This window comes from Panthera tigris, chromosome C2 (genome assembly GCF_018350195.1).
Source record: "Panthera tigris isolate Pti1 chromosome C2, P.tigris_Pti1_mat1.1, whole genome shotgun sequence".
In the NCBI taxonomy this organism is placed as follows: Eukaryota; Metazoa; Chordata; class Mammalia; order Carnivora; family Felidae; genus Panthera; species Panthera tigris.
In genome coordinates this window covers 105,544,902-105,567,319 of record NC_056668.1, presented here as the reverse complement: position 1 = coordinate 105,567,319, position 22,418 = coordinate 105,544,902, and the positions used below count along the sequence as shown (strand labels likewise).

Here is a 22,418-nt window from a genome sequence, read left to right as displayed (position 1 = left end):
ACTCCAGGTGGAACTCTGCTTTAGAGGTTGTGATAGAGCCATTAATCCACTGAGATGTTATCATGTGACAGTATCCTAGCAACACATAGAGATATGGGTGTCATTTGAGCATTGTAGGTATACTAGAGCATCTCTGTATTCCAGATCTTTCCTACTGTTTAATCTGAGCCATTCTAAAAAAAAAAAAAAATCAATGTTAAAGTAGAACTAAACTTCCTTTTGCAAAAGGTGCTTTACTGATTTTTGCCCTTCTAGTTCAGGTGGGTTTCAGTGTCTCCTAGGTGTCTGTGGCAGTTTTGAGGAAAATTACCTCATATATGTCCCAGTATTGGGAAAAAGAGGGGAGGGGAAGAAGGACTTCACCTTCTCTTTTTAAATCCCCCTTTGCCTTGACCCTCCTCTGCCTGTAGCATTGCTGATCCCACTAGGCACTGCCACATGTGCAAGGTATTTCCCAATGTGCCGGGCCAGCTGACTGATCTTCCTGCAAGAACCTCTATCAGAACTTAGGAAGGGAGCCTGTCTCCCTTTTCACACTACATTTTCTTAGAGGTAGGTAATACCTAAGCATAAATGCTTTATATTCTTGAGTGTTTTTAAGAGTTATAGTGAAAGTAACTTTAAGTTTTTATGTGCACCCTCTCTTTTTCTACCCTTTCTTTTCCTAAGACTCATAAATAAGACCCAAGGTAGAGGAGGAGATGGAGCAGGAGTCTAGATCAAAGAGAAATTTGAGTGATGGGTACATAATGTGAACTTGGAGATCACAAATAGACAGCTAAAAGATTGTTACAGGGTTTAGCTTGTCTACTTTAACTCACTCTTCCCAGAGGAATGACTTCTTTTTCAAGCCACTTCTAGATTTCTGATATATCCACTACAAGGTTGACCAGGCAAGCCTTGAAATGTGTGAATCTAACTTAATTTAAGTTTAATATGGGCTGTTCAGCTATATTTACAGTGTATGTTGGTGAATAGAATATTGAGTGGACCAGAACAGCACATTTGATGTTATGTTTCTAATCAGGATGGTGTTCTACTACACTTAATCATTAAAAGTATATTGTTTCTCAGTTTTTTCCCCATACAGTTAATTTTTTGTTGTTGCATAATTATCATTAAGAATTTTAAATTTTGAAATGAATTTTATAATAAAATAGATTTACTAATAAGGCCTACTAGCATGCATATATGTACTGCTTGAAACTTCTCTTTTTATAAGATTGGGATCCTTTGCACGTTCAGGAGGGAACAAGGTAAATGGGTTCCTAGTTGAAATACCTGGTCAGATAACCTTATCTGAATATCATGTTAAAAGTACTTTTTATACTTTTAATCTATGATTTTCATATGCTTATACTTTCAAAATGCTACTATAATAGCAAGAACTTTAATACTTGCTAAGCAACCATATGGGAAGATTTGTTTTGTTGGATTTGGAAGTCATCTAAAATGACATTGTATTCATAAATAATTTCTTTCCTATTGCTTGGAAAGAAAAACAATAGTAAGTTTGTCTAAATTGAGGTATCTCTTGATACAGTCATTCAAGAGTACAAAGGGTATTGCTGACTCAAGAAATATGTTATATTTACCTTAGGAAATAATGTGAATGAGTGGTTATTTTTACTTTGATCAGTGAGAACAGAAAGGATATCAAGGCCAGAAATCTGAAATACTTCAGCACTAATAATCCAAACAGAAATCTTCTGCTATGACCAGTAATTTACTATCTAAGGAGCATAGCCATTGTCTTACCTTGAATATTCGTTATGTGTAATATATATGATAATTTGACTTTGCCGGAAATATTTTTTATCCACATACAATGAAAAAGAAGACTCATTTTTAATTCAACAAATTGTTTATTAAGAATCTCCTGTGTTCTGGGCACTGCTTTGGGTGCTAGGGATACAGAAATAATTACAAACCTTCTTGGCCTCAGGGTTTCACTGTTAATTCAGAGCAATAATTCCAAACCTGGCTGCCAAATTTCCTGAGAAATCTTTAAAATCATAAACTCATAAGTTCTATCCTGAAGACTTATGTGAAAAAATAAAAGGAAGAATTATATAGCTTAGTACCTTGCTTTGGGAGTAGAGGACTTCGAGTTCATATAATCATCTTGCTATTTCCTGTCTTTGCAGCCCAGAGAATATTTTCCTTACCCTATCTCTTCCTGTCACCCAGATCTGAGCCTCTGAAATAAGAATAAAGGCAAATTAAAGAGTTATGAACTAACTTAAATTAGTGAATTATCATTTCAAAAGGCAATAATTAGGTAAGGGTGCCTTAAAATCCATAGTCCAAATGAATGGGATATGACAGGTCATTTATTAATACTTTAGAACACTGATTCTTAACCTTTTTTTGGACACATAGATCCCTTTGGGAATCTGATAAAAGCTATAGATTCTCTGTCCAGAAAAATATAAGTGCACATTATTTCAGGAGGTTCATAGACTCTCTGATGCCCATGCATGATACCCATATTAAATGCCTTTATTATCTCCTGAGTTTTTGGTATATTTATTATAGTATATTTTGCATAGTTTAAATTTCATTGGAATATTCCAATTTAAAAATATAACTACTTCTCATGCAATCCAGAAACAACAAAGAGAAGGAAAGAGTCCCTTTTAATGCTACCCTTTTGATTTAGTACTATTACTGTTTTTGTATATTTATTTCTAGTCTTTTTAAAAAGTGCATATTTTTACTGTTGTATTCAAGTGATAATTCTGACTATAGAAATTTCAAGGACATTTTAGAACATTTTTTTTAGTAGTTGCTCTAGAGATTATAATATGCATCTTTTTAAAATAATAACATGTTAAAGGTTTATTGTAATATATTCAAAAGAGCATGGCAACCTGCAGATCTTTCAAGAAGGTAAGTGTAAATTTAGTAGCTACAAGAGAATTCACACAAATCTTAAAATTGCTTACTGAATTAATTGAGCTATACATTCCTAATATGTACACTTTTCCACATATATATTTTGCTTCATAACAATAAAGAAAAAAGCTCCCCTAGAGGGTAATCCTATACAAGAGAATTTAGTATACTGTTCACTAAACCACTGGTTGACCACTTTTTAGAGAAGTATGTCATGGGTTTACAATATGCATCTTTAATTTATTATAATCTATTTCAAGTTAATATTGATTTAATTCCAATAAAATATGCCACTTTACCTCTATTTTTCCAGTTTATTTCCATTTGTACCAGTTTTACCTCCATTTTCCTCTTCTTTGTACTATCACTGTCTTACACCCTATTGCATCTATACACATTATAAACTTAACAATACAGTGTTAGGATCTTTGCTTTCAGTAAGTACATGTTTTGTAAAGAGATTAAGAGAAGAAAATTTTAAAAAAATTTTTATATTTACAAATTTACTATTCCCAGTGCTCTTCATTCCTTTCTGTGATTCTGAGTTACCATCAATTTCCTTTTAGCCAGAAGGACTTCCTTCAGTATTTGTTAGGGCAGGTCCACTAGCAATGAGTTACCCCAGTTTTTGTTTATCTGTGAATGTTTTTATTTTGTCTTTATTTTTGTTGGATATGGAATTCTTGATTTACAGATATATTTTTCCACTAGCACTTTAAATATACCATTCCCATTGCATTCTGGCCTGCACTATTTCTGATGAAAGTCAGCTGTTAATCATATTTTTTCTCCTTTATGTGTCATGGTATTTTTCTTTTGCTGCTTTTAATCATACATATACGTGTGGTTCTTTGTGCATTTGCCCACTTGGAATTTATTGACTATTGTTGAAATGTTAAAGTTTTCCACCAAATTTGTTATTTTTATGGCATTATTTCTTCTCATATTTTCTTCTTCCCTTTCCTCTCTCTTTTCTCCCACTAGGACTTCAAGCACGTTTATGTTAGGGTGTTTGATATTGCCCCACAGATCACAAAAGCTCTGTCATTTTCCTCCAGTATTTTTTCCTTTTGTTTTTTTTTGTTTTTTTTTTTTTTGTTTGGATAATTTTTATCGATATGTCTTTATATTTACTGATTCTTTCTTCTGCCATCTCAGATCTGTTAACAAGCTCATTTGTGAGGTGTTTTTTTTGTTTTTCATTTTAGTTACTATACTTCTCAACTGTAGAATTTCCATTTGGCTCTTTCTCTATAGTTTGAAAATTCTCTGTTGAAGTACCCTAAGTATTTAGTCCTTCTTAACATATTTTCCTTTAATTCTTTGAACTTATTTATTTATTTATTTATTATTTTAATGTTTATTTATTTTTGAGAGAGAGACAGACAGACAGAGTGTCAGTGGGGAAGGAGCAGAGAGACGGAGACACAGAATCTGAAGCAGGCTCCAGGCTCTGCGCTGTCAGCACAGAGCCTGATGCGGGGCTCGAACTCACAAACTGTGAGATCATGACCTGAGCCAAAGTCAGATGCTTAACTGACTGAGCCACCCAGGTGCCCCTGAACACATTTATAATAGCTTCTTTGAAGTTTTGTTAAATCAAACTCCTGTGGCTATTTGGAGTTATTTTCTATTAACTGCTTTTTTTTCTTGAGTATAGGTTCACACTTTCATACTTTTTTTTGATATCTAGTAAATTTTCGGGTTCTGTGTTGACAACTCAGAGCCTGGAGCCTTTTTCAGATTCTGTGTCTCCCTCTCTCTCTGCCCCTCCCTGGCTTGCACTCTTGTCTGTCTCAAAAATAAATAAACATTAAAAAAATTTTTTTTAATAAATGTCTAATAAGTTTTGAGGGCTTATGGATATTGTATTCTTGTGACTCTGGATTCTGGTTTTGTCTTGTTTTGTTTTTTCCTTCTGTTTGGGTTTTGCTTCAGTAAGTAGGCAGTTATCTTTCCAGGATTCAGTCTGTGAAATTTGTTAGCTCTGTAGTGTTCAACTGCTGATGTCTCAGCCCAGTTTTTGTGTATTTGTTGGTGTTGTCCACCTGCTTTTTTAGCATGACCCCTTAGGGGTCTCTCTAATGCCTGTATAGTATAGTCGTCAATGAGTGATACCTTAGGGCAATAAGGCTTCCAGGATAGGATGTGTGTAGATGAGGAATACATTCCAAGGTAGAGCAAATTTACCAGTCCCAGTCTTTCAATATTTACTCTGTTCTCTGAGATCTTCTGCGTATGTGCATAATTTAGTAGACAGTCAGGAGCGTGTGGACAATTTAAAATCTCAACCTTCTGTGGCTCCCTCACTTCCAAAATCTAGTTGTTTCCCTACTGCCCTGAACCAAGCCCACCATCTCTCATGCTAAAGCTGTGGGTTTTTGTCTTTCAAGACAGTGGGGAATATAATGTCCCCAGGCAAGGTCAAAACACACAATTCTTAGTTGATGAAGTAGCAGTATGCCTCAGTAAATATTTCTCAGGTTGTTCTCTGCAATTGGTTATTTCCCAGTGCTCTAACATAGTTGGTTTTTGTCTTTTGTCTAGGTTTACACCTATCTCCTCTTGCAGCCATTATTGGAAGTAAGAATATATTGTTGTAACATTTGGGGATGGTTTCTTCACATCTTTGTTGTGTGCATCCATATTATAGTACATATTTCACATAAATCTAAAGTATGATCTAAATTTGTATCCTGCATTTTCACTTAGTAGTATAGTTTGAATAATTTTCAATGTCATTAAGATTTTTTGTAAATATCTTTAATAACTACATTATACTTCAGTATATCAGTATAATGAAACAAATCCAGTTATTTTTCCACTGTTAAAATTTTACGTGTATATTGCTTTCAATTATTTTTCAGTACTTCAGTGTTATAGATAACACTGGTATGAACATCTTTGTGCATAGATCTTTGTATCTGCAGTGATTATTTTAGGGTAGATTCTTAAAATGAAAATCCTATGTCAAAAGGTATGAATATTTTAGATATTCTTAATATATATTACTCTGTCATTTTCTGGTTGGTAGGCAGTTTTTCATACTTTAACTTTTTAACATTGTCATTGTTTTTAAAAGCTACTCTACATCTTACTAAGTAGACTTGCCTAACTAGTTCTTTATTGTTGGAGATTTAGGTTATTTCCTGCCCCTCACTTTTTAAAAGAAAGTATCTAAAATATCTGAATGGTCATAACTCTTTCATATTTTAAATATTTTCTTCTAAGTCCCAAAATTGGAAATATCTACTCAGAGTATGAATACCCTTTGGGCTCCTTTCACATTTTTCAAATTGCTTTTTAAGTGCACCCATTTATAAGACCACTAGTGAAGGAAGAGTTTTACATCATTGTCAAGCACTGCCTACCCTGTAAACATTTCTAATTTGCATATTTTAATAATAATGACAGTTAATTCTACCAGAGAAATCTAAGGAGAGAGTTTGACCAGCTGCCTTTTTACTGTGTGAGTTGTCTTAAGCTCTTTCCTCCTTCCTCATCTTTTAGGAGTTAGTGATTTTCTTATCAACTTTTTAGGGACTGTTTTGAAATGAAGCTATAAATTCTTGGTTAAATTTGTTGCTAGTAATTATACTATTGCTGTGTTGCCATTGTATTTCAGTTGTGTTACTGGATACGTTTTACATAAAGTTGAATATTTTTTATGCAGTCAAACCTGTCCCTCTTTTTCCTTTATGATTTCTTCTGTTGCTTCTAAGCCCAAAAAGTTGTGAATTCACTCCCATGTGAATTCTGCCTTCTTCTGTTAGGTTGAACCAAATGAGGTTGCCACTTTTATGGTTAAAAAATGATTGCATATCAGCATTTCATATGATTTTACCTTAAAATTTTTTATAATTATGTTCATTTTCCTTATTAGAATATTTTGTTCTTATGACTTCATAAATAAATACAGAACAAAATACATGGAACAAAAAAAATAATCTGTAATAAAATTACATTTTTCAAGAATGTGAAAAACCAGGGGTGCCTTGGTGGCTCAGTTAAGCACCCGACCCTTGGTTTTGGCTCAGGTCATGATCTCAGGGTTTATAACTTCGAGCCTACATCCAGTTCTGTGCTGACAGAGGAGCCTGCTTGGGATTCTCTGCCCCTCCCTCACTCTGTCTCTCTCTCAAAATAAATAAATAAACTTTTAAAAAACGTGAAAAATCAGCTTCCATTTTGGTAGAGTGGTCAAATTAAAAAAATAAATAAATAAAATGGTCATTAGTCAAGTGGTAAAGACTTGGGGTTATCATATTCAACTTACTATAATGTATTGTTTAGTTGCCCTTTAATGGTAGGTATTTTTTAAAGTGTATGAGAGCAGTACTTCTAATTACTGGATTTTATTAGTGTAACAATTTTCAAGAATAAAAATAAAATTTAATTTACCTAATTTTTTTAGGTCAGCCAGGAGAGTTCAGGAGGAGCCTAGCAGAAAAGAAGAGGGATCTCAGTATTTTTAAAATGAAATGAAAGCCCAAGAAATAATGTATTCATTATATATATATATGTACACTAATTGAGCTCTGCGTTAGAATTCTAAAAGAAAAATAGCAAGATTAAGTTAGAAGTCAAGTCTATGCCAATACTTTTTAATTATTACTAAAACAACCATGGTTTTGGGCTTTTCTTAAGGAGAGATCATTAATTATGATGAATTGTGAAGTACTTTTGTGATTAGACTAATGTCAGCTAAATCAGTATTTGATCGTCTACATTATTTTCATATATAAGCAAATTATTGATCAGAAGTCTCTTGAGGCAAAAGGCTAGTACATTTATCCATTATAAATTTCACCTCTTACCAAATACGGTAGTAGTAAGAATGGGTGTCAAATGTCAGATTATAGAGAAAACTTAAATAGTTCTTGCAGTTTGTACAGCAAACTTTAACACATTAAAATGTCTGATGTAAACATAGTTTATACTAGACTATAAAAAAATGTAATAGTCTTTAGGAAATTTCAGGGTGCCTGGGTGTCTCAGTTGGTTAAACTCTGACTTTGGCTCAGGTCATCATCTCATTGTTTGTGGGTTCGAGCTCCACATCAGGCTCTGTGCTGACAGCTTGGAGCCTGGAGTCTGTTTCGGATTCTGTGTCTTTGTCTCTCTCTGCCCCTTCCCCACTTGTGCTCTGTCTCCATCTCTCTCTCAAAAAAATGAATAAAAAATGTTTAAAAAACACTTTTAAAAAAGGAGTTTTAATTTTTTCTTTCTCGTTAAAGACTTTTTCCTTTTGTCATAATACCAATTTTCCCTGGCCCACCCAACAAAATCCTACTTGGAAATCACAGGATTAAGGATAGAGAAGAAAATAACTATTTTTACCATTTTGCCATATTTTTTTTAGTTCTTTCTGGGATGTACATTTTATTTTTAAAATTTTTATTTTTTTATATGAATTATTTTATTTTTTTTACATGAATCACTTTTTGCTGAATCATTTTATGTATATAGTTTTGTATTCTTCTAAAAATGTGATTTTAGCATTTCCCTTTGTTATATGATGCTTTTAAAACATTTAACAAAATAGATTACCATGCTGCCTCCATCCTGGGGTTGGGCCATAATTTATTTAACCATTCTCCTTTTGGGCATACTTTTCTATTTTTCAAAAACATTGTGATAAGTATGCTTGCATAGATTAGGAAACTAAAGCTCTTAGAGGTTATACAGTCAAGGCTAACATATAGTTCTTCTGACACCGAATCTTTGCCTTTGCCTTTTGCCTTTTTTTCCTTTACTCCATAGAAAACTGTTGGGAACATGTGAAAGACACCCTGTATGCAGCTATTCCTTGTAGAAAATCTCTTAGTAAATCATTCAAATCAAACAAATTATTTTCTACAACTCACTTATAGAAACATAAATAAATAAAATATTTGGCCTTTTATATGTTGTATCATTATCCATTTTGAACAGAGTGGTTCCAACAACTGGATATTGAATGAATGTTTTTGAGAATAAAACATGTTTTAAAAAACTTTCTAGTACCTTTAGCTCTTTTTAGTGACAAAAATGCTTCAAAAAACTAATTTTGAATGATCCTTTAGAGGCAAAGTAAAGTAACTGCATTCAAAGATAGAAATTATAATTTGGAATAAAACAGAAGAGTTTTGTCAAGGGAGTTAGAAACTTCTGTGAAGTCAGTAAAGCAGAGATAGATAGGTAGATTATTCCAGATGATTGGTACTGCAGAGAACATCACTCCCTTCTTAGCAGTCATGCAGTAGTACAAAGGAAGAGAGACAAAGCCAAGAAGCAGAAGGAAAAGTAGTCAGAGGAATACGTTTCTTAAAAAAAATAGCTGATGCAATACGACAGAGGTTTTAAACTATAGAAAGTAATATTTTAAACTATCCTACAAAGATCAGGAAAAATGTTTATGTAATTGTTTAAAATAATGTCTCATACTCATCCTAAAATGTTAATATTTATGGGCCAAAAGATGTGCTCATACTTAAAATTGTGATAGCAAAAGTATGAAGATAATAAAAAAGAGAAAATCATAAAACCAGAGTTTAGAACCATATGAGTGTTTATTCTTGTATGTCACCACACACTCATTTTGAAAAAATTTAGGAAACTTCAAAATTATTTTATGCTTTACGTTTTAAAATAGAAAACAACTGTGTTGTTGAGTCTAATTTTACTTTAAACTCAATGCCATGTCTAGAAGTATTACTAAAAATCATTTATTTTGCATAGAATTATTTTGGAATTTTTGAGAGGCCTAACACATAAATAACTGATGCATATAAAAAGCCCTAATTTTCTCCTTCTATGGGAGAATCTCTTGGTTCAGCTGTCAAATTAATAATAATAATAATCGTCGTTGTCGTCGTTGTCTCCTCAATTCCGGACAGGGAAATGTTAAGTAAGCTTTTCTACTCAGTGGCACAGTTGTGTAGCCAGTACAAATAAATGATTGTTTGAGTTTGCTGTTTCTTCCATTTTTTGTCTCTTTTATGCTTCCAAACTTGTGTTACAGTGGTCAGACTTCTTCCCCTATCTCCCTGCCTACCTTGGCTCCACAGAGGGGAGAATATTTCTACTTTGTCTACATAGCTTTCATATAAAGCTGCTTCCTTTCTAAATCTTATTCTTCTTAATTAGATTCTGTTCTTTTCTGTTAAAAGGTGGTTTAAGTGGTGAGGCACCGTAGGTGTGGCTAAGAATGAAGGAAACTAAGGAGGAAAGAGGGCACTCACTTTGAAAGAATAGAGAGGTAATCTGTAGCATTTTCACAAAGATTTTGAGTGCTTTATGAGTTGTTAAATAGTCCACACTGTATCCTTCCAGCCAAGTGGAGCTGGACAAAGATGGTGATGTTTCAGCATTTCTACAACTAAGGATATAGGGGAATAGAAATTCTAAGTACAGGGTTGGTTGTGCATAAGAAAAGCACTGGGAGGAAGATGCAGGACATGGTTGAGAAATACTGAGAGGCTGTTTGTTGCTGAAATGTTGGGTATGAGTGCAGAAATGGTTGAAAAATAAGGATAAAAGAATAAGCTTGGGATGTTATTGATGGTAATTGAAAATTAAAGTGATACGTTTATGCTTAACTCTGGAATCAATGGAGAGAGTCACAGAGGTATTTTTTAAGCACCAACTTAGTAAGAACCTTACTTTGTGAAGATGACTTCAGTAGCTGTGTTTAGGAGGGAAAAGGTAAGACAGTAGTCTAAACTGGGGTTCAGCCTTTTCTATAAAGAACGAGATAAATATTTTAGGCTTTGTAGGCCATATGATCTCTACTGCAACTAGTCAGCCCTGCCGCTTGTAGATATAGACAATTTTTAAACAAATAAGTATGGCTGTGTATCTGTGTAGTAAATGAGTGGCACCATTTTGTAGATAATAGTATTGTGTCATGAATATGAGTTTCTTAAACAGGCCCTCATGGATGTCGTAACCTCTTAGGTTCAGATTTACCTCTTTAGCTTCTTCATCTATAAAGTAGATGTATAAAATGACATCTTTCTCAGGTTTTTAATAAAGAAAATAACTGCGGAATAACTTTTTGCAAACCCCGAAGCTGTTTAGAGAAAATGTTTGATAAAACTGTAAGATGAATTTGCTATTGAGAATAGATGTGTTATCGGTTAAATTCTTTTCATTTCTTTTTGACTCTTTGTTTAAACCAACTTGGTGCTAAGTTCTAGAGGCAAAATAAATCTACTTTTGAGCTACTTGTAATATTTCTAGCTTAGACCTTGATCCTAAGAGATAGAATTATAGTAACTGTTAAAATGAAATGTAGCCAGAAATATGATAAGCTGTTGATATGTGTCTCTGTCATAGTGAGATTGCATTTACTTTAAAGGAAACAGCACAGTACCTATACTGCGAATGTGTTTAATATTTTAAAAGTTATTCATCTGGAAAAGCTTGATTAAAATGAGCTTTCTATGGCATTCATGACCTTTAAGATCATTAATGATAACATCTGAAAGACCAAAGAAAATTTAGTTTTAACTTCGTACAATTTTTCCTGGCAATTAAAAATGGTTAGATTTATCTCCTTTTTTCCCTCAAAATGTTGTTAATAAAGAAATGGATCCCAAGCTGAGAGGCAGTATAGTGTTGGTAAGAACATAGATTTTGTAATCTGAGGTAAAATTCAAGTTCTTCCACCTTACCATCTTTGTGACTTAAGGTAATTTATTCTTCACCTAAAAAATAGCATTAAAAGTTCTTACCTTGTCAGGATTGTTATGAGAATTTTGTTAAATGAGATATATGTAAAGTGCTTAACATAGGGTCTGGAATGTTAAAAGCTTACAGTAAATAATAGCTATTATATTTTTTTCAAAAAACATGTTAAATTTTTTTCAGGTAGCTTATGCTTTCTCAGGAATGTCTGTCATGTTGGCTGGGAAGGATATGGCACATAGACGTTATCATTTGTATATTTGGAGCACATATGATCACTTTAAAAATTGCCATTCTGGGGGCACCTGGGTGGCTCAGTCAGTTATGTGTCAGACTCTTGGTTTCGGCTCAGGTCATGATCTCACAGTTTTTGAGTTCAAGCCCCGTGTTGGGCTTCTCGCTGGCATCTTGGAGCCTGCTTGGGATTCTCTTTCTCCCTCTCTCTGTCCCTCCCTTGCTCGCTCTCTCGGTCTCTCTCTAAAAAATAATAAATAAGTAAACTTAAAAATAAAAGAATTGCCATTCTATTATCAAATGGGTTTGTTAAAAATGTATTATACGCAGATTTCATGTTTCATTATTACTACTTGTTATAATTTCCCCAACACTGTTATCATTCTCTCAAACATTCAGCTATTGGAATTAGGCAAATACTTCCTAATAGATAGAATTCAATGAAATTAATACTTCCAAATTAGTTTATACATTTATGAGAATTTTAAAATTTTCAAGGAAGTTTATTTCAAATATGTACTTAGCATTGACTGTATTCCAGGCACTATCCTAAGTGCTAATGATACAAGATATAAGGCCATTATTGTCTTCAAGAAGCTGATAGATAGCCTTCAAAGAAGGAAAGATAGACAACAGAATCAGTAATTATACCACAAATTTGCTGACACATGTTTATAGGTTTATAGGTTTATAGGAGCATAGAGCAGAGAGTTATAACCATCATGAAAGATGATGACTGTTGAGCTGAGCTTTGAAAGAAAAGATTAGCCCAGAAAAGGAAAGAGATGTTGTCCAGAGAAAGGGAATTTACAGATTTATCTGTATATATAAATGCATTTTTATTCACATTCATTAGAAAAATTGCTACGTAACTTTGGACAAATAACTTTACCTCACAAGGTTGTGTCAGTATTAAAAGAAATAATAGGCTTTCTATTCCAGTAAAGATGAAGTAACAGGGATGAGATTTACCCTCCCACCTGAAACCACTAAAAACCTGGACAAATTATTTGAGAAAACAACTCTCAAGACAATGGACATAAAACATGAAGGAGAGTGATTCTAAAAGATGGGGAGAATATGAGGTGCACCCTTTAATTGCTTCAGCTTAAGGCCTAGAAAAGTTTCCAGGTCACAACACAGGGAGGGAGGACTCAGGCAGAGCCCTGGTAGTCTCCTTGCATTGAGAAGATGGAGCTGTGATAACGGGGGGCCAAAGCCCCTAGATATCACAGGGCAGGTTACCAGAGAGGAGAAAGCTGCATAATATCTGCAGAGGGTTTCCTTCAGGTATTCATTAGTACATGTATGTGAGGAAGCTATCCAAGGCTTGGAAAAGAACTATTTGAAATGGTTAGAGGAAATTGTCTGCCACTACACAGAGTTGGGAATAGTGTCTCTTCCCAAAAACCAGTGTGGAGAACCTCATAATTCATGGTGCTTCTGATCAAGTACTAAAAATGTCTTAATTGTGGGGAAGAATTAATGACAGATCTACAGCTGTTCTGGTGCTAACAAAGTAGGAACTGAAAGGATCAAACTGCTTCCAAGTTAATTTAACTGTGTCTTGGAACAAAGACCAAGACTGTGTATAGGAATACAAAAATATCCAGCGCACAACAAAATAAAATCATGATGTCTGACATTTTGTCCAAAATTACCATGCATCCAAAAAGTCAAGAAAATGTAACATAATAGAAAAATCAATCCGTTGAAACCAACCTAGTATTAGTAGACAAGGACATTAATAGAACCATCCTAACTCTATTGTGTATGGTCAGAGAGCTACTAGAAGGACTGAACATACTAAGTAGAGACATGAAAGCTATAAAAGAAGTAAAAATTCTAGAAATGAAAACTACATGTCTGAGATGAAAGATACACTGGATGATATTAATGGACATGGTAAACTGCAGGATATGGATTAGTGAACTAAAAGACATAGCAAAAGAAACTATCCAAAATGGAACTGGAGAGGAAAAAAAAAAAAAAAAAAAGAAAAGAGCATTTGTGAGCTGTAGTAACCGTGTTAGGTAGCCAAATATACAATATACATGTAGGGGGCACCTGAGAGGCTCAGTTGGTTGTGTCTGACTAGCTCAGGTCATGATCTCATGGCTTGTGAGTTCGAGCCCCAAATCAGGCAGAGCTCTCAGTGCAGAGCCTGTTTTGGATGCTCTTTCTCTCTCTTTCTCTGCCCCTCCCCCACTCTATCTCTTTCTCTCTCTCAAAAATAAATAAACACCAAAAAAAATTTTTAAATGTGTATATGTAACTGGAATCCTGAAAGGAAGGGGAAGAATAGGGGGCAACAGAAAAATATAATTGATAATGACCAAAATATCTCTAATAGAAACTATAAATAATTTCAAAAAGCGAATAAGCCCCAGGCACAAGAAATATGAAGAAAACCACACCAAGGCATATCATAATCATATTGCTTGAAACCAGTTATGAGAAGAAAATCTTAAAAGCAAAAGGGTAAAAATAAATACTAACTGTTGTCATGTAGGAGAAAAAGATACTCATTATGTATGAGGAACAGAGATAGCTATGAAAGTATATTTCTCATGAGAGACAATGTAAAGTACAAGACAGTAAAGGAACAATTTTAAAATAATGGTAGAAAAGGGGCGCCTGGATGGCTCAGTCGGATAAGCGTCCTACTTCAGCTCTGGTCATGATCTCCTGGTTTATGAGTTCCAGCTCTGTGTTGGGCTCTGTGCTGACAGCTCAGAGCTTGGAGCCTGCTTCTGATTCTGTGTCTCCTTCTCTCTCTGCTCCTCCCCTGCTCATGCTCTGTCTCTCTCTGTCTCTCAATAATAAATAAACGTTAGAAAAAAAAATTTTTTTTAATAATGGTAGAAAAATTTTATAAACCTAGAATTCTCCCTACTAGAGTATCTTTCATAGGTGAAGGCCAAAATGAAGTTTTGTGTGTTTTTTTAAGACAAACAAAACTGGAAGGAATTTATCACCAAAACTCCTGTACTACAAGAAATGGCAAAGGAAATCTTTTCAGATACTGGGTTGACATAAAAGAAAGCACTGGAAATGGTGATTACGTGAATAAATATAACTCTTTAAAAGATAAGCATTTAAAACATAAACAACACAGTGCATTGTGGAGTTTATAACAATATATGACAGCAATGACAATAATAATACAGAGGCTGGAAGGGGATAAATGAGAGTATCTTATTGTAAGGTTGGTTTTTTTCTTTATTTTTTTTAACGTTTATTCATTTTTTTGAGAGAGAGTGAGAGAGCGTGAGTGGGGCAAGGGGAGGGGCAGAGAGAGAGGGAGACACAGAATCCTAGGCAAGCTTCAGGCTCTGAACTGACAGCACAGAGCCCAATGCGGGGCTCGAGCTCATGGACCATGAGATCATGACCTGAGCCGAAGTCAGATGCTTAACCAAGCACCCAGGTGCCCCTGTAAGGTGTTTATAGTATATATGAAGTAATATAATGAAGACAGAGGGTGATAAATTAAAGATGTATATTATAAACTCTAAAGCAACAACCAAAATAACACAAAAAGTTATAGGTAATAAGCCAACAAATAATATTAAACGGAATTATAAAAATGCTCTAAGAGAAGGCATAAAAAGAAGAAAAAAGGAGCAAACAACAGATGGGACAAATAGAGAACAAATAGCATGTGGTAGATTAATAATTACATTAAGTGTAAATTGGTCTAAACATGCCACTTGAAAGGCAGAGGTTTTCAGATTGCATAAAAAAGCAAGACCAACTATGTACTGCCTATTAAACACATACACACACACATGCACGTGCACACATTTGAGATTTAAACCCCAAGAAGCAAAAATGATGGAAAAGAATATACCAGACTAAAAGGTAGTATTGTTAAATAAGTAGTACTGTTAAGATGTCCTTTCTTCCAAATTGACATGTAGATTCAGTGCAATCCCATGCAAAATCCTAGGATGCTTATTTTTTAGAATAAGATAAGCTTATTCTAAAATAGGGATGCAAAAAATAAATAAATAAAATAGGGGATGCAAAAGAGCTAGAAGAGCCAAAACTACTTTGAAAATGAAGAAAAAGGTTGGAGAATTTATTCTACCTGATTTCAAGAGCTAATACAAAGCTATAGTAATCAAGAGCTAATGTAAAACTATAGTAACACCACAGGGTAGTATTGGTATTAAGACTGACAGATCAGTGGGACAGAATAGAGAGTCTAAAAGTAGACAGATATATATACATCCAGTTGATTGTTAACAGAGGCACAAAGATGATTGCATGGAAAATGATGGTCTTTTCCACAAATGGTGCTGAAACTATTGCACGACAATATATCAAAAAAATTTTTTAATGTTTTTCAGTGCTGCACTTATATAGAAATTAAGTTAACTGTAAAACTTCTAGGTATAAGCTCAGGACAGAACTTTATGAATTGGGGTTAGGTAAAGATTTCTTAGATATAATACCACAAAAGCATGATTCATAAAAGAAGAAATTAATGAGTCGGACTTCATGAAAATTAAGAACTTCTGCTTCTTTGAAAGATACTCTTAAGATGATGAAAAAATAAGCCACACAACGAGAGTGGGAGCTTTATTCAGAAAATAAACATAAATATGTAATTTAGTGTGTATATGCATGCACATGCTTGTATGTATAGATGATGTGTAAGCCTCATGTATGAAAAATTATTTTCATTATAATTAAGAACTCTGAAAATTCAATAATAAGAAAACAATCCAACGAAAAATTGGCATTTTGAACATCCATTTTTCCAAGGAAAAATAAGGATAACGAACACATGAAAAGACGTTCAACACCATTAATCATTACGGAAACATAGATTAAAACCACAGTAAGCTTAAAACCACTATTAGAATTTTGAAATTAAAAAGGCTGACTGTACTGTGTCATGACAAGGATGGAGAGCAGCTAGAACTCTGCTTGTGGGAATATAAAACCATTTTGGAAACAGTTTGGTAATTTTTTTTTCTTTTAATTTTTTTTAATGTTTATTTTTTAGACAGAGACAGAGCACAAGCTGGGGTGGGAGGTGTGCAGAGAGAGAAAGAGACATACACACACACAGAAATTGAAGCAGGCTCCAGGCTCTGAACTGTCAGCATAGAGCCCAACATGGGGCTCAAACCCAGGGACTGCAAGATCATGACCTGAGCTGAAGTCGGACACTCAACCAACTGAGCCACCCAGGCGCCCCACAGTTTGGTAATTTCTTAAAGAGTAAACACCTATTTACCATCTTTCCAGAATTTGCTCTCTGGTTATTTTTTTATATAAAAAGAGCATATGATGATTTAAAATGAGAGAGATAGCTGAAGACCATATAATCCAGCCTTAATTTTGATTTTGCATAATGTTGCTAGTTTAATTTATTTTCCAAGTTTGAGTTCTCTCTTAGTTCAGCCACAGTGTTTCTTTCAGACTTTTTACTTCCCTGTTCTTAACAGCACCGAAAAGTGTTGTTGGCAGCTGGAATCGCTCTTGTTTCATCAGCCCCCACAATTTCCATAGTGGTGGCCAGGGGTTCAGGGAGCTGAATATGAATGGAAATGTGAAGGGTGAACAAAGAGTTTAAATAGTTTAGTGTATAAACTGGTTTATGTAAGGATAGGCTTGCTTCTCTGCTTCTTGGTTTATATATATATATATATTCATGGCTCAAAAGATTGTGCTGGTTTGGAATGCTAGTTTTGGCACTATCTTGAGATTCTAGACATGGTGTCTTTAAGGAACTCAGGGGATTGGACTAAATACGAGTAAGTCCAAAGTCAAGGGGAAAAGTCTAGACATTGAAGATGGTCACCTCCACAGCCATCAAGTGACTGACTTAGCTTTCAGTTTCAGGAGCATTTGTTTCATCTTAAGAAAGTAGTCTTCTATGAAACTAGGAGTAGTAACTAAATGGAGTAAGTAAGTATATGTGGCTATCAAGGGGAGGGAAGTGAGCAGGGTAGTTCTGGAGAATTCATGGCAACAGAAAGACTACCAAACCCTTCTCCCCCACTGAAAGACCACTATTTTTTTTTTAATGTTTTTGTTTATTTTTGAGAGCATGAGACAGAGAGGGGGACAGAGGATTCAAAGCAGGCTCCACGCTGACAGCAGTGAGCCCATGTGGGACTTGAATTCATGCACTGTGAGCTGAAGTTGGACATTCAACCAACTGAGCCACCTAGGCATCCAAAAGACCACTACTAATTTAGAATTTTAAGCCCTATATAAGAATTTCTAGCAGAAGTACAGTTTTCTTTAAGTAAGCTAAAATTATGGTACAATACCTACTAATTTATTTTTTTGTGATATAATACCATAATAATGTTTTAACTTTAATATACCTTTAAAAAAGAAGCATAAGTTCATACTGTTCTTACTGTTCTGTTAATGTTAATGCTAAAATTTTTTGAGGGGACAACAGTTATATTCTCCATAATTCAGTTTTGGTAATATTTGTTTATCTAATTATGCACTACTAAATTTGATGTGAGGAATATTATTTTTAATGGAATACTATTTTTTAATGGAATACAATTTTTTATCCAAAAGTTTGTTTCACCCAATATAATTGTGAAACTGTGTTCTTAATTATGCCCTCATTTTACAATTCTTATATTGCAAAATTGCTATATTACATGCATTTCTATTTGGTGTTATGTTATTGCTTATTGAGTAAGATTTGATTTCTGGTTCTGAATAAAATCTGAATAAAAAATCAATAAAATAAAACCAATTTTAGATGGAATTCGCACTAATCCCTGAACTGTAATATACTCTAAAATAAGTAAAGCATTAGAAATTTTGGAACCCAAGCCCATAAAGATATTTTCATTCTAAACCAGTTAGTATGACGATACCTAATATTTAATATTTATAAGAATAAAAATATTTATAAAATACAAATTTCAAAAGTCTGATGAATCCAACAATGTATTTCTCCCCACAGTTGAAGATGATCCCTGTATATCACAAATAAAATTTTGCAAGTTACATTTGTATAGGCAAATGTATTTAGAATGTCCTCGTATTCCATCTGCTGGGACAAATGTATTATTTTGGACAGATTTTTCTTTTGAACAGAATTAAAAATTCATTCTTTTGCTTTTGTATCTATGGAATTAATTGCTTTGACTTCATGACTGTCCTAGTGATTTAGTTAGAAGGATCCTGAAATTTGGAGTCAGAAGGTCTTAATTTCAATCTGTCATGTATAGTAGAAGCAAGTTACTAAACTGGTTTTCTTTATCTTTGAATATGAATCCTATATTATAGATTGTTAGAGAAATTAATGAAAATATAAATATGTCTTAACAGGTGTTTTTATCAGAAACATCAATCATCTTTCTTTAGGAATGGTAATTACCATATTTTCAAGACAGAGGTTATAAATGGAGGAGGGAGGGAGCCGCCATGGAGGGGGGTTTGTACGGTAGGAGACTACAACAATATTAATTTTTTTCTTGGATGTGGGTATTCATCATTCTGTGTATTTTTCTGTGTCTTAAATATTTCTTAATTGTTAAAAATAATCTTCCCTTGTGAAATACATGAAACTTCCCCATGAAATATCTTCACCATAAAGTGCCTAACATTTTTCTATCAAAGGACACTGCTTTCTAGGACACTCTGAAATGTATGCTTCATAATTCTTAGCTTGCTTGGGACCTGCTAGTCAGAATATCATTTCCTTCATGCCATTCTAGTTATGTTATATTGCACAGAGTGTCACGTTTCTACTATGTGTATTAAGTAGATGGCAGAGGTCACAAACTGTTTTGGGATTGAACCTGGCTTTTAGAAGTATTCTTTGTTCCACATAGTATTGGTCTTTATGGAAACTTAAAGTCTCATGAAAAATCAAGAAATTTCGTAGCTTTGGGTTGCATTTCTGTATGACAGCAGTGAGTAGGTGCTGATTATTAGCCGCTTCCTTTCGCTAGGCCATGTGCTCCACTGTTCTGCACCCTCACAGTACTCTCTGATGACTGAGGCCAAATGTCTTTTGCCTCTCATCATCATAAATAATTGTATTAACTGCTTGGCCCCCATCGGCAGTTTAGTTTATAACTCTTAGATTATATTCAGTAGATATCACACGTTCTATTGATATTTTGCTATGATAGTTTAACTTGATGTTACATATTTTCAACATTTTGTAACTTCATAAAGCTCCCATACGTACATTTTCTCTACTAACATATGACATAAAGTACTGTTTTTGTCACCTCCTCCTTCTCTCCTATTCAGTCAGTCCTTTCATGTTACTAGTTAATTATTTCTCAAATCTAGTTCTTCCTGTCCAGCCTCACCACCACTGCTCCACCTCAGGCCCTCATCATCTGTCACCTGGCATTCTTTAATTCCTTCCTGACTGCACTCCTCACCCCCAGTCACATTCCTTTCAATTCATCATCAAGTTATTGCTAGAATGACTTATCAAAGTACAGATGTCATCTCCTCACACCACCGTTTTAGATTCTCCTAAGTCTCTCTTTCTATGGTAAGGTCTGCAAACTTTTCCTTAAAGGTCCAGATAGTAAATATTTTAGGCTTTGCTGACCAGAAGTTTTCTGTCACAAAAAATTGACTTTGCTATTGGTGTACTAAGCACCAATAGACAGTATGTAAACAAAAGCACCTATAGTAACAAAAGCACCTATAGTAACAAAAGCACCTATGTAAACAAAAGCACCTATAGACAGTATGTAAACAAATGGGCATGTCTGTATTCCAGTAAAATTTATTTATAAAAAACCAGGTCACTGGTCTAGGACCATAGTTTGTTACCCCTTGTTCTAGGATATGAAAGACTCTACCTGTCTTTCCTCCTGTTTTATCTACTACTCTTCCATCCTGTTTCTTACAGTTTATTCAGAGGCACCATTCAAATGGTTAACAATTCTTAGACATCTTCTTTCTATATCCAATTATGTAAGTCTTTTCATTCAAACCATTTTTTCACAGAGAAATTTAAAAATATATCTTATAAAATGTTAATTCTCAAATGATGATATCATATATATATATATATATATATATATATGAGGTTATTTATATTTAGTCACTTGCTGACATCTTTATAAATATATGGTAAAGTATAGTCTCAAGTGTTAAACAGGTTTTATGGAGTGCCTGGATGGTTCATTTGATTAAGTGTCTGACTCTTAATTCAGCTCAGGTCATGATCTCATGGTTCGTGGGTTCCAGCCCCGCATTGGGCTCCATGCTGACCGCACAGAGCCTGCTTGGGATTCTCTCTCTGCCCCTCCCCTGCTCATCCTCTCTCTCTCTCTCTCTCTCTCTCTCTCTCTCTTGCTCTCTCAAAATAAATAACTAAACCTAACAAAAGTTTTTAACAGGTCCTTCATGAAAATTCATAACTCATAACCTGCTACAACCCATGTTATCTTAGATACCATCAACACATTAATCTGAAAATCTCAAAATAAGGTCACTGGTAGGCAAATAAGGTTAATTTCAACATTATCAACTGTGTTGAATCAAAGTCCATTGAGAAAACAACTTGAGGACATTTGGTAGGAATTGAAAGCTTGTAAATCACATCATCATCACAGTTGCCCCTTTCAAATAGGAAAGCAGAAAAAAATTTGGTTTTTGGATATGACTTGCCTGAAATATCAAGTTGTTACTTAAATTCCGATAGGTCACTTTGCACGTTTCCATATGCAAAAAAAAAAAAAAAAAAAAACCAAAACAGAGCTTGATAATATGTTTTTAAATATATGTAGGTTTTGCCTCATTACTCAGTTGTAGTTATTTAGGCTAATGCTGATTGGTACTGATTTAGGTGCTGATTTAGGCTATTGCAGATTGATGTTGGGTACTAACAAAACCTTTTCCAGTAAAAAAAAAAAAAAAAAAGAAAGAAAGAAAGAAATTCTTCCATCATGTTAATGAAAAGTGTGATTCAATTACTACAGTGAGAGAGTAGATTGGTAGAGCTGCTGTGATGGAGTTTTATTAAGATGTTGGATGGATATTAATATCTGTTATGATAAAGTCTTCTAAATTTTCTGATGTTTGCATAGTAATACATTAATTTAAAGCTCCATATATTAAAACTGACCTGTAAATGTCTTTTATGGTTGACTTTTAGCCACCAGCCGAACAGGCCAAAGCCAGACTACAGCTGGTTCTTGAAGCTGCTGGTAAGTGCTCATGATTAACTTTATTTAAATGAAAACGTACTAAATAAATACTGACATGCTTACAGGTGGGTCAAAGAAAAAAACACCTGTTTTCATATGTCCTCACAAATTTGTGAAATCTGGGTTATATGTATGGCCATATTTTACATGAAGTATCGACTGCTGTATAGAGTATAATGCTAAAAGGTCATTCTTTATATTTTTACTTATAAAATTGACTTTAATTTTAGTTTCAGTTTTGAGGCAGTTCAATTTATTGATTTTTGTCTTCCGTGGACTGTGCTTTTGGTGGCATGTTTAAGAATTCTTCACCTAGCCCCACATCACAAAACATCCTCCTGTGTTTTCTTCTAAAAGTTTTATACTTTTACATTTAAGACTATGATCTGTTTTGGTTTAACTTTTGTAGAAAGTGGGAGTTTTAGATCAAGGTTTTCA

At 34.0% G+C, this 22,418-nt stretch overlaps 1 protein-coding gene across 1 annotated transcript in view; it reads left to right on the top strand.

Moving 5' to 3' along the window:
* RSRC1 (arginine and serine rich coiled-coil 1) overlaps positions 1–22,418 on the top strand; it is a 253,796-nt gene that overhangs the window by 221,223 nt on the left and 10,155 nt on the right. The window contains exon 6 of the mRNA XM_042956775.1: positions 21,929–21,980. Coding sequence (XP_042812709.1) covers positions 21,929–21,980 — 52 coding nt within the window. The remainder of the gene's footprint in view (positions 1–21,928; positions 21,981–22,418) is intronic.